At 41.8% G+C, this 15,993-nt stretch overlaps 1 protein-coding gene across 1 annotated transcript; it reads left to right on the top strand.

Moving 5' to 3' along the window:
• Positions 1-501: 501 nt before the first annotated feature.
• On the top strand, positions 502-2,422 carry LOC148011747 (putative inorganic phosphate transporter 1-4). Its single transcript, XM_087670022.1, has one exon. The coding sequence runs from the start codon at positions 655-657 to the stop codon at positions 2,260-2,262; it is 1,608 nt and encodes a 535-aa protein (XP_087526148.1). The 5' UTR covers positions 502-654; the 3' UTR covers positions 2,263-2,422.
• The last annotated feature ends 13,571 nt before the right edge of the window (positions 2,423-15,993 follow it).

The raw sequence follows: 15,993 nt of genomic DNA, 5'->3' as shown, positions 1-15,993 counted from the left end.
CTACGTGTGGAGTCGGTGGACTGTGGAGGAATAGTGAAGTGAGGGGGCCAGGGGCCTTTCCTGTGAGCTCCCTTGCTCGACGCGTAGGAGTGTGGCTTGGTCTCCGACTTGGAAGAAGATTGACCTGACTGGCAATCTACATATTTTGAAGATTGTAGGCTAGTGATAGGTAATGACTTTAGCAACGCGAAGTTCCTTGGAAGCCTCGTGCGACGTGAAGGTGTGCACAGTGCGTATGAAGCGTGCAGAATCCAGATCAGGAGCTGCTCGATTTCACCGTGTGCTGATGTAGCTTGACGGACTGGAAAAGATGAAGCCTGCGGTTGCAGAGACTACCAGAAATATTCAACGGGGCGGTGGGGCCCCGAGCCCCCGACTCGTCAAACGTCTCACGTTCACACTTCGGAGGATGCGGAGATGCGAACTCCCATCACGAATATTCCCTCTCGTTTCCTGACACAAATCCATGTGACTAATTACAATCTGTGCGCTTGCATCTTCATTAGGCTTCATTAGACAGTATATATGGACGATCATAGAAAGGGGGCGAGGGGCTTACTCAGTAATCGCCTTACCTTTCTGGCAGCTCGCTCATCCCAGCTGATCCGAGCTATCCATAACAGCCTATAACAGAGCGCCTCCCGAGCCCTAATCATGGCGAAGAAGCACGCGCAGCTGGAGGTGCTGACCGCCCTCGACAAGGCAAAGACGCAATGGTACCACTTCACCGCCATCGTGATAGCCGGCATGGGCTTCTTCACCGACGCCTACGACCTCTTCTGCATCTCCACCGTCACCAAGCTCCTCGGCCGGATCTACTACACGCCCGACGACGCCACGACACCGGGCGTGCTGCCGCCGGGCGCCAGCTCCGCCGTAAACGGTGTCGCGCTCGTGGGCACCCTGGTGGGCCAGCTCTTCTTCGGGTGGCTCGGGGACAAGCTCGGGCGGAAGAAGGTGTACGGCATCACGCTCATGCTCATGGTGCTCGGCTCCATAGCCTCCGGGATGTCGCTGGGGTCCACGCCCAAGGCGGTGGTGGCCACGCTGTGCTTCTGGAGGTTCTGGCTGGGCTTCGGGGTCGGGGGGGACTATCCCCTCTCGGCGACCATCATGTCCGAGTACGCCAACAAGCGCACCAGGGGCGCCTTCATCGCGGCCGTGTTCGCCATGCAGGGGTTCGGCATCCTGGCCGGCGCCGCCGTCGCCATCATCGTGTCGGCCGCCTTCAACAACACCTACCCGCGCCCGGCCTTCCAGGACGCGCAGCCCCACTCCAGCTCTACCCCCCCGCAGGCCGATTTCGTGTGGCGCATCATCCTCATGGCGGGCGCCCTCCCGGCCATCATCACCTACTACTGGCGCATGAAGATGCCCGAGACTGCCCGCTACACCGCCCTCGTCGAGGGTAACACCAAGCGCGCCGCCCAGGACATGGCCACCGTCCTCAAAGTGGACGTCGACGACCTGGCCACTTCCGATCCATCCTCTCTTCCTCCTCCTGCCGCCTCCCGCTACGGCCTCTTCTCCCGCAGCTTCCTCCGCCGCCACGGCTTGCACCTCCTCGGCACCACCACCTGTTGGTTCTTCCTCGACATCGCCTACTACAGCAATAACCTCTTCCAGAAGGATGTCCTCACCGGAATACACTGGCTCCCCTCGGCCGCCTCCATGTCCGCCATAGAGGAGGTCTACAAGATCGCCAGGGCGCAAGCGCTCATAGCCCTGTGCTCCACAGTACCGGGGTACTGGGTCACGGTCTTCACCATCGACAGGATAGGCCGATTCATAATCCAGCTGCAAGGATTCTTCTTCATGACCGTGTTTATGCTGGCGGTGGCGATACCGTACTACCACTGGCAAAGCAAGGACCACAATGCCTTCGTTGCGCTGTACGCGTTCACCTTCTTCTTCAGCAACTTCGGGCCCAACAGCACGACGTTCATCGTGCCGGCGGAGCTGTTCCCGGCGCGGCTGCGGTCGACGTGCCACGGCATATCGGCAGCGGCAGGGAAGGCCGGGGCCATACTCGGGGCCTTCGGGTTCCAGTATGCATGGGAGGGCAAGACAGGCCGCGACCCCGGCTATGGCCCTGGCATCGGCCACCGCGCCACCCTCATCCTCCTGGCCGCTTGCAACGCCGCTGGCTTCGCCTTTACCTTCCTGGTGCCCGAGACCAATGGCCGCTCTCTCGAAGATATCTCCGGAGAGAACGAGGACGATGAGAACGATGAGGACCCCAGGAACATCGACAGTGCCTAGGCGATAAATTAACGTCATCCTTCTGTTGTATATCGATATTCCCACAACCCCATTTTCCATTTGTAAAAGCGTTACCTTTGTCTATACACTTTATTGCATTCTTATTGAACAAAATTTTTCCTAGCTCTTGAAATAGAACCATTATATTTTCAAACGTACAAATTAACTTCTTTAAAGAGATCAGTCACTTCGAATATTTTTGAAGATATTTTGAAGGTTGTTATAACTTGTGTACTTCTACAATTTCTCTTTTTCGAAATTCGAAATTTCATTTAGACAAGTTGTGAAAGGCATCTTTGTCCATTTTTAAAATTTTATAATTGTTAGAAGTGCCTTACAACCAGTAAGATTATACTTAATAGGGAGAACACATGCTTTCAAAGAAATTTTCTAGCTTCACTCTCTACTTCGGCATGTTGTCAAATCATTGTCCTGCTATGTTACTTGGCATACATATTTACCAATGCACTTTCAAGATAAACCTACTCTTCAAGTCCTCTCTTAAGAACCTCAATATGTATCTTCGTGTCTGTCTCTATGAGATTACAAGCTTTCAAGCAAGAAAATAGATGTGGCAATATCCATGGCTACATCTTCAAAAGAAAATTGGTGATAACAAGTTTTTCTTTTTTCCCCAAGCCCTTATTTTGCATATAATGAAAATACCGCATTCCAAGAGACTACATTTCAAAGAGGTAGAAGGTTCAACAATTTGTGTGTTCTATGAGTGAGTTGCACTTGCCTACCAAGATAGTTCCAACACAAAGTGCTTTCTCCATACCCCTTTTGATTATCTCAGTATCTATCTATTGGCAAATTTTCATGATTCTACATTATTTCAAGCTTCAAACAAATGTGACATTATTTGGAGATACATATTACATTTCCATTCATTGAAAGGTGTTCGACACTTTACATCATTCCACTTGCTAGCACTTGCATAAATCTTTGTCATCAAGGTGTGTGTGGAAGAAATTCCTTTATTTATTTGGACAAGCTGTTGGTAGCATCATTGTCCCTATTTAATTTTTGCATAACTTTACAAGTGATAAGTATAGCCATGAAGATTACGCCTGATTAGAAGATTGTATACTTGCAAAGAATATTTATGCATCATGAATGTAATGTGATCTTACATGAAGATGAATTATACAAACCTAGTGACCTAATGCATGTTCACTGTTATATTTCTTCTTTCATGATCATGAAATACTTGTAATCCAATCATTTGAGTGCATAATGCAATTATGATCCTTGTTTACATGATTCTTGCATGTCTATTGTGGATCCAAATGTATGGTACTACCATGAAGCATATTAATTCTCTATGTAGTTTGTTCACTTCTCTTGAGCTTGCCTCTAAGGATAGTACTGTGACATGTGCCAATAACTTCTTTTGTCCTCTCAAAGGAGTTGGAAAATTTTTTGTTGACTCCTATTAATGGTAGTACTTTCACACTTATGGATGCTTTGTTGTAATAAAGCATCAAGGCCTTAGTGCCAAAAGGGGGGCGCAGGGGGGGGGGGGGGGGGGGTTATATAAAGTTATGGGAACAACATGGCTATAATCTTTTTTCCATTAATCAAATCTCCATCTTGAGGACTCCTTTCTTGGACCTTGCACCATTGTAAGGGGTGAGTACCTTGTATGAGCATTGCAAGGGGTGTGTGCCTTGCTATTGTTGGATATCTTTCTTTTCATGAAAATTGAGTTACAACTATGGTTGGCTTGATCATGGCCTTAGTCATATTGTATTGTTCATTTTACGTGTTTCTTGGATCTGGCTCTTTTACATTGGTGTCAGAGCATGGTTTTTGATCCATTAGCAAGGTCGTTTTCAAGCTCAAATCCGGTTACTAGCACCATATAGGGTAAATGAAGTCCAAGATTTGGTTATAGGACTAGGTACAATTCAAATTGTGACTAGTTGGGGTTTTTTTCAATTAGTCTTTATTAATTTTGAAGTTCTTGGAGAAGGTCTGAAGAAGAAATGGTAGGTTCATGGTTATTTTAGCACTTTGTGGTCAACAAGAGGCCCATTTTGGAGTTTCTTGGTCTAACCAAGAGTAATGAAGGTTAGGGATGCCTAAGCATGATTAATATTTGTTAATCCAAATTTTCTTTCTCTTCTCTTAGCTCGTGGCATTTTATCCAAGAATTGATATCAATTATAGTGATTTTGTCTCTCCTCCTTGCTTAGTATTCTACAAGGTGGCAGTGAATCTTTACAAATTTCTTCAAGATTTCATGGGGTTTCACTTCTTTGAGCTCCAGGAAGCATTCTCCTGTCTCATTAAACCATTTCCCTCTCTTGAAGCTTCTCTCAAACCCTAGATATGGAGTTTATGGACAGTAAGTGAAATGTAGCTTGTTTCTTGAAATTTCCATGGGGCTTTCATTCAATTTCTTCCTAAACACTAATCTAAACCTTTAGCATGCACTAAGGGTGCAAGATTGAAGCATTTAGACAACATTTGGAGTATTCTCGAGGGGGGGGAGGGGTCACTCATGAATATATGTATATATAACGTGAGTTCAAAATAAGGGATTTTTAAAATAGCATTTTTATACATTTTTTACATACATAAGGGTGAAGGGGTTACTTACAGATTGAATAGAAAAGGGTTGTGTTTTATTCAGGAAAAATTCACAGATTAGGATATTTATAAATAGGCCATGAACACAGGTTATATAGAGAATATATATATATATAGTGAACCCCCCAAGGGAGTATTCTTGCTCTCTTATTTGGGAAAAATAGGGAATCCATGAAATCCTTCAAAAATTTTGACCAATTTATTATCTAATCATGGTGATTATGAAGCATTATACTCCAAGAAGCAAGAGCAAGTTCACTCTATGAAGATTTATCTAACATTGAAGCAATATACCATTATTCATAGCATTATATTCTCCTTGAGTGCTTAGACTAGGATATCTGAAATCTCATGGATTCTTATTTCTAATCAAAGATTGAAGTATTCTCTCAAAGGTTGGATTAATCTTCAATTATAATTGAAGGCATTGATTTAGATTTATGGGGATTTGATCACTCTTCAGTCAATATATGGAACATTGGTTCAAGATTAATATTCTTGAAGTTAGTTGAAAACTTTAAGTGGATTCAATATCAATGGATGTCTTATATGGATTTGTCATAAACTATTATGAAGACATTTGATCAATCTCAACATGTTCCATCAACATCAAGCATTGTATAAGGTATTTCATTAACTCCTTTCTAATCTCTCCAATTCCAATTGTTGAAACATAGTCTATTACTGAAGGAGAGATTGAATAGGGTATATCCTCTTTACTTGTTTGAAAATTTCAGTCAACTTATGCTGAAATTTAATGCCCACTCATTGTGAGTGAATTTCTATCATTGAGTGAATGTTAATTCTGCCTCACAGCTTGATTTTCATCATTGATATTCTTTATGATTGAAACATGCATTCTAGTACATTGCAATCTACAATTTCAGTGAATTCTTTGTCCATGTGGTTGTCTAATATTTGAATTTTGATTTTTTATGGTCATTTACATTGAAAATACCAAAGAAATTATAAAAGGTGAGTTTAGTAATTAAGTGAGTCATTTCTAAAGGTAAACCTTTCTCAATTCAATTGATTCGTTTGAGCTTTCAAATTCTTGCATATCATTGAATGCCCAAAGCTTTATTTCAGTCATGCATATCATAATTATTTTCTAGAACACTAATACTACCATATATACATATCAATCGAGGAAAAAGGTCGAAGTCCAAACAAGATAGCAAGACAAAAGAGAGGCAACCCTCCCTTCCTATTTAGGACTTTGTAGGGGTGCACAACCTGGCCTAAAAGGAACTTTGCACACACCTTCCAGAGTTTCAGAGCCCATTTAAGTGTCCCGTCTACTGTTTTATCCCTCACCATGGGTGATGGACCACAAAAGACCACTTGGGATAGCATGGAAAATATTTGAAGACCATTAGGCTCCATTGGCATTAAAATAAAGCACACATAAGGAAATTACACGTTTATTATAGGGTATTCCAACCTATTATACCATTCATTAGTAGGGTATAGGTGTACACAAGAGTAAAATGACATTTGGGTAGTGATTGAGGCTTAAATTTAGCTATTTACAGGTGCATATAGGTGGTTCTCAGTGAAACAATGACAAACCGTGAAATTCAAATGGGAATTCATGTTTTACATAGGTACGTAGCAAGTACTTTTTCACTCTTGGAGCGATATTGCAGGCCTTACAAGCGTATTTCGGGGTTACTCAAATTTGGTATAATTAAGATCAAACTCAAAAATACTTAAAAGTGGAAACAATGCTTATACATGTGTGTAAATTATCCTGCTAAATTATCTCAAACAGATGGTTGAAAATTAATTCTAGGATGAGTAAAAGGTGTTTCTAATGAAAAACAAAGTACCTAGGAGGATTGGGTTTTTCTAAAAGTTCCCACATCTAAGTATGCATCTTTGAAGGGAGGCAACAATAAGCTTGCTCATTGGTTTTATGGTAATTACCGAATCCTCAAGCGAGTGGGAGAGCTTGCTTATAAGCTTGAATTGCCTTCTTCTATGCACATTCATGATGTCTTTCATGTCTCTCAATTAAAGAAGTATGTAGGACCAACTATTATAGTTTTGGAAGAGTTACCTCCAATGAATGAAGATGATCTTATCATTTATGAGCTAGAAAAAGTCATTCGCAAGAGGGAAAAACTTTTGAGGAACTGAACATTGCTGGAATATCTTATCAAATGGTGGGTTTGCCTCTTGAAGAGTCTACTTGGTTGCCATCCTCCTATTTGACTCTTTTCCATGGATTTTGCATGAAGAGCAATGAATCTATGAATAAGATAGCTTGCTGTATTCAAACTTTGTAGTGAAATTAATTGGCTTAACTTGGTCAAACTGGGACTTTTATGGATGGAACAGTCTCTACTTGGTGTCTATTTTCTTATGCCATATCATTTCATGGATTTGGACATGCCTACACCAAGTTATGGGCATTTCAATTTCTTTAGCATTGTGTTTCATATGGGCTCTTCATCGACCTATGGATTTCTTTATTTCTAGAGACCTACCTCCTCAAAAGATCTTTGTAAATCCTTGGTAAATTTCATTGCAAGTTTTGAGGACAAAGCTTCTTTAGGTCGGGTATGCTTGTAATAAAGCATCAAGGCCTTAGTGCCAGGGGGGGTTTATATAAAGTTGTGGGAATAACATGGCCATAATCTTTTTACTATTAATGAAATCTCGATCTGGAGGACTCCTTTCTTGGACCTCCCACCATTGTAAGGGATGAATACCTTTCACCACCATTGTAAGGGGTGTGTGCCTTACTATTGTTACATATCTTTATTTTCATGAAATCTGAGTTACAATTATGGTTGCCTTGATCATGGCTTTAGTCATATTATCTCGTTCATTTTATGTGTTTCTTGGAACTGGCTCTTCACTTGTCTCATTATCACCTTAAGATAGTGTGTCTACCATTTTGCCACTTTCATTGGTTGTTGAATAGATATTGCTTAAGATTTAGGAGGGGAAATCATGCTATAAAAGAAAACAAGCCTTCCCTCAAAACAATCTGCTACTAAATTAAACTAAACTAAATAATAATAATAATTACACCAAATGGGAATAATAATAGTAATGACTTGATAAATATTCAAATCTTTTTCTTTAATCTCAGATGATATGCTAAGCATATTCGATTACTTGGTTTCTTAATAGGCATATATGAGCTAATGAAAGAGTGAAAAGGTTGGACAAGGAGAAAGAAACATAGATAAATTAAAACCAACTACAAAATGTAACAAAAATTTTATGCCTTGATAAGATATTTAGGGCTTGACCAAATTTAAGCTAGATCCATAAATAAAGCACAACTAGGTGGTGTTAAAAAAGAATGGGATTGAGCATGCCAAGGAAAATTCAACCAGTTCCAAGAAACACATAAAATGAACAAGACAATATGACTAAAGCCATGATCAAGGCAACCATAGCTATAACTTGGATTTCATGAAAAGAAAGATATGTAACAACAGCAAGGCACACACCCCTTGCAATGGTGGTGCAAGGTACTCACCTCTTACAATGGTGGGAGGTCCAAGAAAGGAGTCCTCAAGATGGAGATTCAAGATTAATGGCAAAAAGATTATGACCACGTTATTTCCACAACTTTATATTCCCCTCCCCCCCAGCACTAAGGCCTTGATACTTTATTACATTTGTATGTACTAGAGATAAAAAGTAATTTTCCGTCAATCTCTATACTTGCCAAGATTGGCTTAATTGTAAAGTTTATTGATGTTTGATAAATGTACAAATTGTGATTTCTCTTGTAGTGATACAATCATTACATCTGGTTCACTTATATTATGGGCTATATAAGCTCAATAAATATGGAAAATATGTGGAAGAAATGGCATGTGCTATTGCAAATTCACAAGCAATTTGAGATGCAAAACTTTAGTATGTGTGTTTTGGTCATCTGAATTTTGCTAGTTTGTTGCATTTATAAAAATATAACATGGTGTCTTCATTGCCTACTCTTGAGGCACCTAGAAAACACATTTGTAAAGGCTGAATGTTTGGTAAATTGCAACATGCTTCATTTTCAAAGTATGGCTCAATGAGAGCTATTCACAAACTATAGCTTGTACACAATGATGTTTGTTGTCCAAAGCAAACAACATCATTTCGCAACTACGTGTACTTTGTGACTTTCATTAATGCCTATTGATGAAGCCTAAAGATGCTCAAAATCCAGCACCCTAACATATCTGCATCAACCATATCATATATTAATGTATTTTTATTATGTCTTATAAAATGTTGAATTCATAAAGAAGGCCATAACTTTGAAGGCCCTAAAGAAATAGTGGCAAAGGGAAATGTAAACCAAAAATACATATTGTTTTAATAAATTGTCATATGAAGGGGTGCATTTGGGGGATGATTGGGTATGCTCCTTTCCATATACACCCCTTCTCTCTCTCTCGCATGCACCCGTGAATAATTATTGAATTCAAAAAGAAGCCTCTCTCTTTTGTCTCAATGTGTCTTGTGTGTTTTACTGAATTCAATATGGGGAGCAATAAGGAAGGAGAGGAAGATTCTTGAGATTCAGATTTGTGGTTGTCTTCTACTCCATTCCATGAGCAAGAGGTTCTCCATTTTTGGTGCATTGAAAGAAAAGGTAGAGAGACAATATCTATGGTCATCATCAATCTCTCGTGATCCTCTCAAAGGTGCTTTTGTATGAGAAAGAAGAGATCCAATCAAAATTTTCTGACAACCTATCCATTTTGTCCTATGCAAGCTTCCATCCCTCATTGGTATCTATCATCACCTTAGCATCATCACATCAAGGCTCTAATCATCGTTGTAGTTGTGTGAGCCATCCTTAGTGCAATTTCAACAACAAGCACATCAATCAATTTCCTTCTCACAACTATTATTTCATGACCATGCGCAACGGGATTTTGATCCTCTAGAATCTTCCATTATCTGTCTGTCTCTACTGATAATTTCTCTTAATGATTTATATCTTTACATTTCTGTTGATGATATATATCTTTAAAAGGGTCCTATTGATAAAGAGTGTTTCTATGCAGATCATTATCAACACACTCTTGAAGCAACCTCAATGGCATGAAGAAGATGGTGTTCCTTTTGTTTTGAAGTGTGTAAGCTCATGGCATAGTAGCGGATGGCATCCTTGGTGTGGTGGTCCTTGGGCAGGGTCTCCTATGGCTCAGCTTCATCATCGACACTAAAGAGATAACAAGTAGCTTAGTGGTTTAGTGGTTCTTCTTCTTTGTGCTTGTCAAGGATGGCTTCACAATTGTGTCGGAGGAGAATGATGAAGCCTAAAGATGCTCAAATTCTAGCCCCTTAACATATCTACATAAACCATATCATATATTAATGTATTATTATTATGTCTTATAAAATGTTGTATTCATAAAGAAGGCCATAACTTTGAAGGCCCTAAAGAAATAGTAGCAAAGTGTAATATTTCTGCTACGAAATATTCAAGATCCTAAATCTCGCACAAAAGCAATTCAAAGAAACTTCCCGCAACAAAAAGACCTTGGGCTAAGTGCTCCACCCTCGCACAATAGCGAACTCCAGCTCCATGTCGCGTATAGGAAGCCGTGGCTTGAAAACCACACGTACGCCTACATGAGAACACCCCTTCAAGGGGGAAAAAGAGATAATGGATAAATTTTTGGCAAATTTTTTTATTAGAACTCCCCTCCCCTTCAGTCATTGCATGGCGGGGAGGGGGAGAGTGAGTATGAGAAGGAGTTAAGTGGAGGAGGAGCATGGGGAGGGGAACATGCTACCTACCACGTGTGTGGCTACCCCTCCCCCCTTCTACCTATAAGAACACCCCCTCCCCAAGCTTGGAGAGGGAGGGGAAGAGGAATCGTGCTATTGTGCTATGCCCGCTGTCGCCCTGTGGAAGCCACCATGCTGATGCCGCCATCGCCCTCTCCCCCTTCATCATCATTATTATCATCATCATCATCGTCCTCGTTGTCATCTCCACCTCCATCGTCATTATCTCCCCAATCACACTCTCTCTCCACGTCATTCCTTGTGGGACAGAAGCTTGGAAGCTTCTACTTGAAAGCTTCTATAGAAGCTTTCCTAAGCCCAGTTCACCCATGCTTTTCAGGTTTTTTTAAAAACCAAGTTTGCAAGGCCCGATTCCTGCGAAGGGAAGTAAGTTCGCGGGCAGTAGGGAGTTCGAAAATCGGATAAAGGACAAGGACAGTTTGCTGAGTTGAGATCTATGTCATCGATGGCTCCTAAGCAAAAGTCGCAAGGCGCACACGATGCAGGAGGTTCCAACTCGAGTACGTGAGTGGACATTGCCCCGATTCTTAATGCCCAGGTTCCGATAACATTCCCGCATGAAAGGATGCATTAAGCATGTTTTTAGTTCTCGTAGGCAAGTTTGAACACATTGGAAAATTCATATACTCACATCGAATTACTGAGTTAAGTTGCATGACGAGTACTTGCATGGTCAAGGGTAGTTGCATTCTTGAACGCATATTGCATAAGTTAAAAGGTGGATTTGTCTAAAGGCATCCTTGTTGCCTCGCGAAAAGAACAGTGCATATAACACATAATACACTTAGCTAATAATTTCCTAGTTGTGACTCGTGTATGAGATAATCCTAGACGCCCATTGAATGATGCCCAAATAGTCGCAATGCATGGAAAGGAAATTCTGAACTTTGCAAATTGCATGCGAAGATGGTTATATCTTAGGTCGGGTTAAGTAATAAAAGGAAGGATTAAATCAAGGATGGACTCATGGCATTCCCTCATGCATAGAGTTTCTTTATCAAAGCTTGAATGCATCTTCATTCAAAATATTAAAACTTTGATTTCGTTGCAACAACGTAGAGTTGATAAGAGTTAGCTTTGAATTGTCAATCATTATAGTTCAGGGCAAGGAAAAGTGATGATCATTGTAGATCTTATAGCTGCATAGAAGGAAAAGGTCTACGGTCTTGAAATCGCATATTTGCATGGAATGATGCATCTCACATATCTTGCAGTTATTTACATCTTTAGGGAAAGTATTTGCATCTCTAAGGAAAGATCACCTCTTGTCGTAAGACAATTAGATAAATTAGGTAAATCGCTGGTAATTGTGTAACTCACATGGGATTCATAAAGGCGTAAATAGTTAGTATGACGAACACCTCAATGTGGGGTTAAGCTATGATAAAATTCTGCCTAGTATCGCACTTGGGTTGTCGACCTAATATTTCCAATCGTAAAGGTCCTACCCACATTCACAAAATGTTAGGGTTAGCTAAATGCCCATGCAAGAATGATCTAGGGTTCTCACCCTAAGGATAAATTGACCAAATACTAGACTTCCGTATGAATTTAGGAACCCTAGGGCCAAAGCATTATCGGCCTAGTAGGGTTAGGGGTTGGATTGGGTCAAGAGGACTCCCAAACCCTACCTCTTGACCAAAGGTATTCTTGACCAAGGAGTACCGTGTGATGGGAGAAATAATCCCACAAGTTAGGTGTTGACACCTATCTTGTGCAACAAGTTGCAACGTTGCATGGTTTTGTGTCTAAATCACAAAATAGTATTGCCACTCCTTAGAACAAGTTTGGCGAATTCTAAGTACAAGTCTAATTTTCTAGAGGATGAGTAGTCATCCTGCTATATCACTCTTCCTTGGGAACTGAATTGCCAAGCTAGGACAATTACGAATTGCCAAGGAAACAATTGACCAACCAAGTTAGGACAACGGGGTTGTCCAGGATTTATTGATTAAGACATAAGGATACCTAAGGTAGTGACAATTTGGGTCAATAGGGTATAAACCCTAACTTAAGGAAAAAGAGGGTAAACAAGCAACTCAGCTTACGAAACCCTTGGGATCCTGCCAAGTCGTCGCGATTGATCCCAGATCGAATGCTGGATGTATTCGGAGAGAAGGATTCACAACTTAGCAATTGGCCGTATAAACGACCACTGGAGTGCTTGTGTTTGTACACTTAGGAGCAATGTTTGTACTTCTTTGCTCAAAGAAATAATTTAGGAAAAATATCTAATGCTTCAGGTTAAAAGCCTGGAGAGAGAGGCAGTATCAGTTACCTCCATCTATTTGCCTGACCCTATCCAAGGGGGTTGTTAGCCACGCCGGGTACATAGACCGAATCTGCCGCGAGAGGTCTCTCTGTGGGTGCTACTTGGAGCAGGACGCTTGGGTGCCAGGAGAGGCAATGGCCGTAAATCCCTTGCTTTCGGATCCTGCACAAGAGGCCGACGTGACTCGAGATGGGATCTTGAGGCCTGCATACTAGTCAACAGGCGGAACTTGGAATAACGATCCCTGAGGATTGCCGGTATAGCATTCGGGCGGATTATATGATGTATTCCAAAGACTGATAAATAAAGATCAAATGTTGAAAAGGAACTTGCTTGACATTGTTTTTCTATGTTAGTGCCTAAGTTACGTGAAGGAACCAATGATTAATTGGTTAATTAAGAAAGCTATTTTTGCTTGTCAAACTAAATGTGGTAGGTAATTAGATAACTAAAGCAACCCGAGGAAAGTGCGGTGGATGTGACCCTGGGTCCATCCTACAGAAGGGTGGTCTCGGTTGGCCGAGAACTTTTCTCAAAGGAATTGACAGCAAGGTAACGATGACCTAGAATCTATAGAGTTAGAGTTCCGATTTGTGCTATTTTAGAGGAACGGAATGGGACTATGCCTTACGGGCAGAGAGGCCGAGCTTCGCATCCCTCTCGATTCCCATTCTCCTTGAACCAAGTGCAGCATGAATCCGCTTCAACCCTGATGTTTCTACGTAAAGTGGTTCGTTTGGGGCTCGATGCTAGCTACCATTCTAGGAACTTGACCATTAGGAAAACCCTGATTCAGGTCGGTCCTAAGTGGGAACGACCAGAATGCTTCTGCTTCATGGCAGACTTGGGAAGACCTAGATCTCAAACCCCGTGACATTCCTTGGGAGTGCCGGGTAGCGCTTTCTAGACTCTCTTCCCGATGGGCTGCTAAGACGTGTCCCGTAAGTGGACAGGGGGACACGTTACAGTTGGTATCAGAGCGACCCAATAGAATCTAATATTTATAAGAAAACTTAATGAGGGGAAGTAGAGCAATGTTGCCGTTAAGAACATTTCCTTACTTACCTATGGATGCTAGCCTGCAAAGTCGCGAAGCATGGAAAAAATTCTTGGTGTTCCAGGTTATGTTTATGACTGCAATGCGTGCTTCGGATTATCGACGGAAGCTAGGTATGATGAATATCCTAGACCACACCCCTATACATGGAACGGAGGTGGACAGGTGAATCAGGAATTTATTACATAGCTGCCCACCGACTTGCGTACCTTCGGACCAACTTGAAAAAGATCAAGTGGATGGAGGACTTAAAGATCGTGAAGTTGTACGTCTTTGTCGAGGCTCACGCAAATACAACCCTACATGTCGACGGTTGAAAGGTCAAGCAGAACAAGTATGTGTATGAGGAAGTGACCCGAATAATCCCTGCTGACAGAATCAAGGTGTTGGGACGTTATGAGAAGAATGGGTATCAAAGGAAGGGATACCCCAAGCTTCCTATGACCTATCGATTCCTGAAAATCCATGACCCCTCTCCATATTATTATTCAGTTCCCGTAGCTGAATGTAACACAATCTTATTCTCCCCAAATTAATATGCCAATCAGCTTGTTCTACCTTCCCAAAATTAAATGTATTCGAAAGGGCTATGCCCATATGAATGAATAAGATATTTTTATCACTGTCTGTCATGGTTGTAAGTGTTGGTAAAGGAGTTAAGTGATTAGGTCACTTGGCTAAAAGTTGAACTGGGCGTGTTAATGTAATGTGAGAAACGTTTAGCAAGTTTTAACGTAAAGAAATCTTATTGCCAAGGTGCAACCTCAAGTGGAGATTCCTAGTCCGACCCCTACACCAAGTACAGCCGTAATTCAGGAGAAGAAGTTTTTTCTCAAACAAATCAAGCCACCTGAATTCGATGATAAGGGAAGGACTGTCCAAAATGATGCCGAGATCTAGATCGAATCCATGGAGGATTATTTCGAAGCACCAAGTACTGCACCCGCTAACCAAGCAATGCTCGCCAAACTGAAGCTTACCGACGAAGCAAGACTGTGGTGGAAATAATGGTGCAGAGACCAAGGGATCTCAGAAGGGTCAGTTACTTGGGAGAAGCTTAAAAGAGATGTGTGAGGGAGATATCTACCACCTGCCTATCACACACAGAGGATGAACGAGTTCTATGAATCGAAGCATCTTGGTCTATCCCTAGATGCGTATTATTCAAAGTTCGTCTCTCTTTTGAAGTACGCGCCACAAATGGATATGACACAATAGGTGTCAAAGTTTTGTGTTGGATTAAATCCGCCTATAAACACCCGTTTGGAATCAATGTGCCCAACAAACCTTCAAGACGCGCTCATTCAAGCTGCACCCATAATACAGGAGGTGCAGACCAAGCCAAGAAATAATAGAACTTGGTCTTACAAGGATCATCACAAGGGAGTGTATAGGTCTCAAACCAAGAGAGTGCATGGTGAAAACCAGGAACAAGGGAAGAAAGCTAGGGCCAACACTATCAATAATGTCGTTCCTACCCAAGGTAATGGCCGCAATCTCCGTTGCTTCCATTGCGACGAGCCTAGTTACTTTAAAAGGCAGTGTCCCAAGCTTAGCAGAGGACAACATCAAGGACCATTCCAAGGAGCCGCCCATGGACAAGGAGCCACCATCAGGACCATAGGGAAAACCTCCAGTGTTGCCAGCAAGGAGCTGTGTGATGAAGAAGATCCAACCCTGGAAGTTGACATTGAGAGGTCAACGATTCATACCACTCTTCACAAGAAAGGCCCGATTCGCCAATTCTCGATGATTCAAACTCCTTCGAACTATCAAGGTAAAAATTTCAAAACCTTGATTGATTGTGGCAACACACATTCCTTCATTTCACCAGTTTGTGCAAAAAGATTAGGAATAGCCACAAAAAATGCACCTACCTTACTTGTGGAATTAGCAAATGGTCGTGAGGTCTCTTGTACCGGGCAAACTGCTAAGGTGAAATTCCTACTAGATGGAAAGTCGACTTCGGTCAGATTCAGGGTAATGAACCTAGGAGTCCACGAATGTTTTCTCAGTATGGATT

Source organism: Lygodium microphyllum, chromosome 28 (genome assembly GCF_053477565.2).
Source record: "Lygodium microphyllum isolate KBCC chromosome 28, Lygodium_microphyllum_v1.1.10, whole genome shotgun sequence".
NCBI lineage: Eukaryota > Viridiplantae > Streptophyta > Polypodiopsida > Schizaeales > Lygodiaceae > Lygodium > Lygodium microphyllum.
The sequence above is the reverse complement of the archived record's forward strand: the minus strand, read 5'-3'. Positions and strand labels throughout refer to the sequence as shown.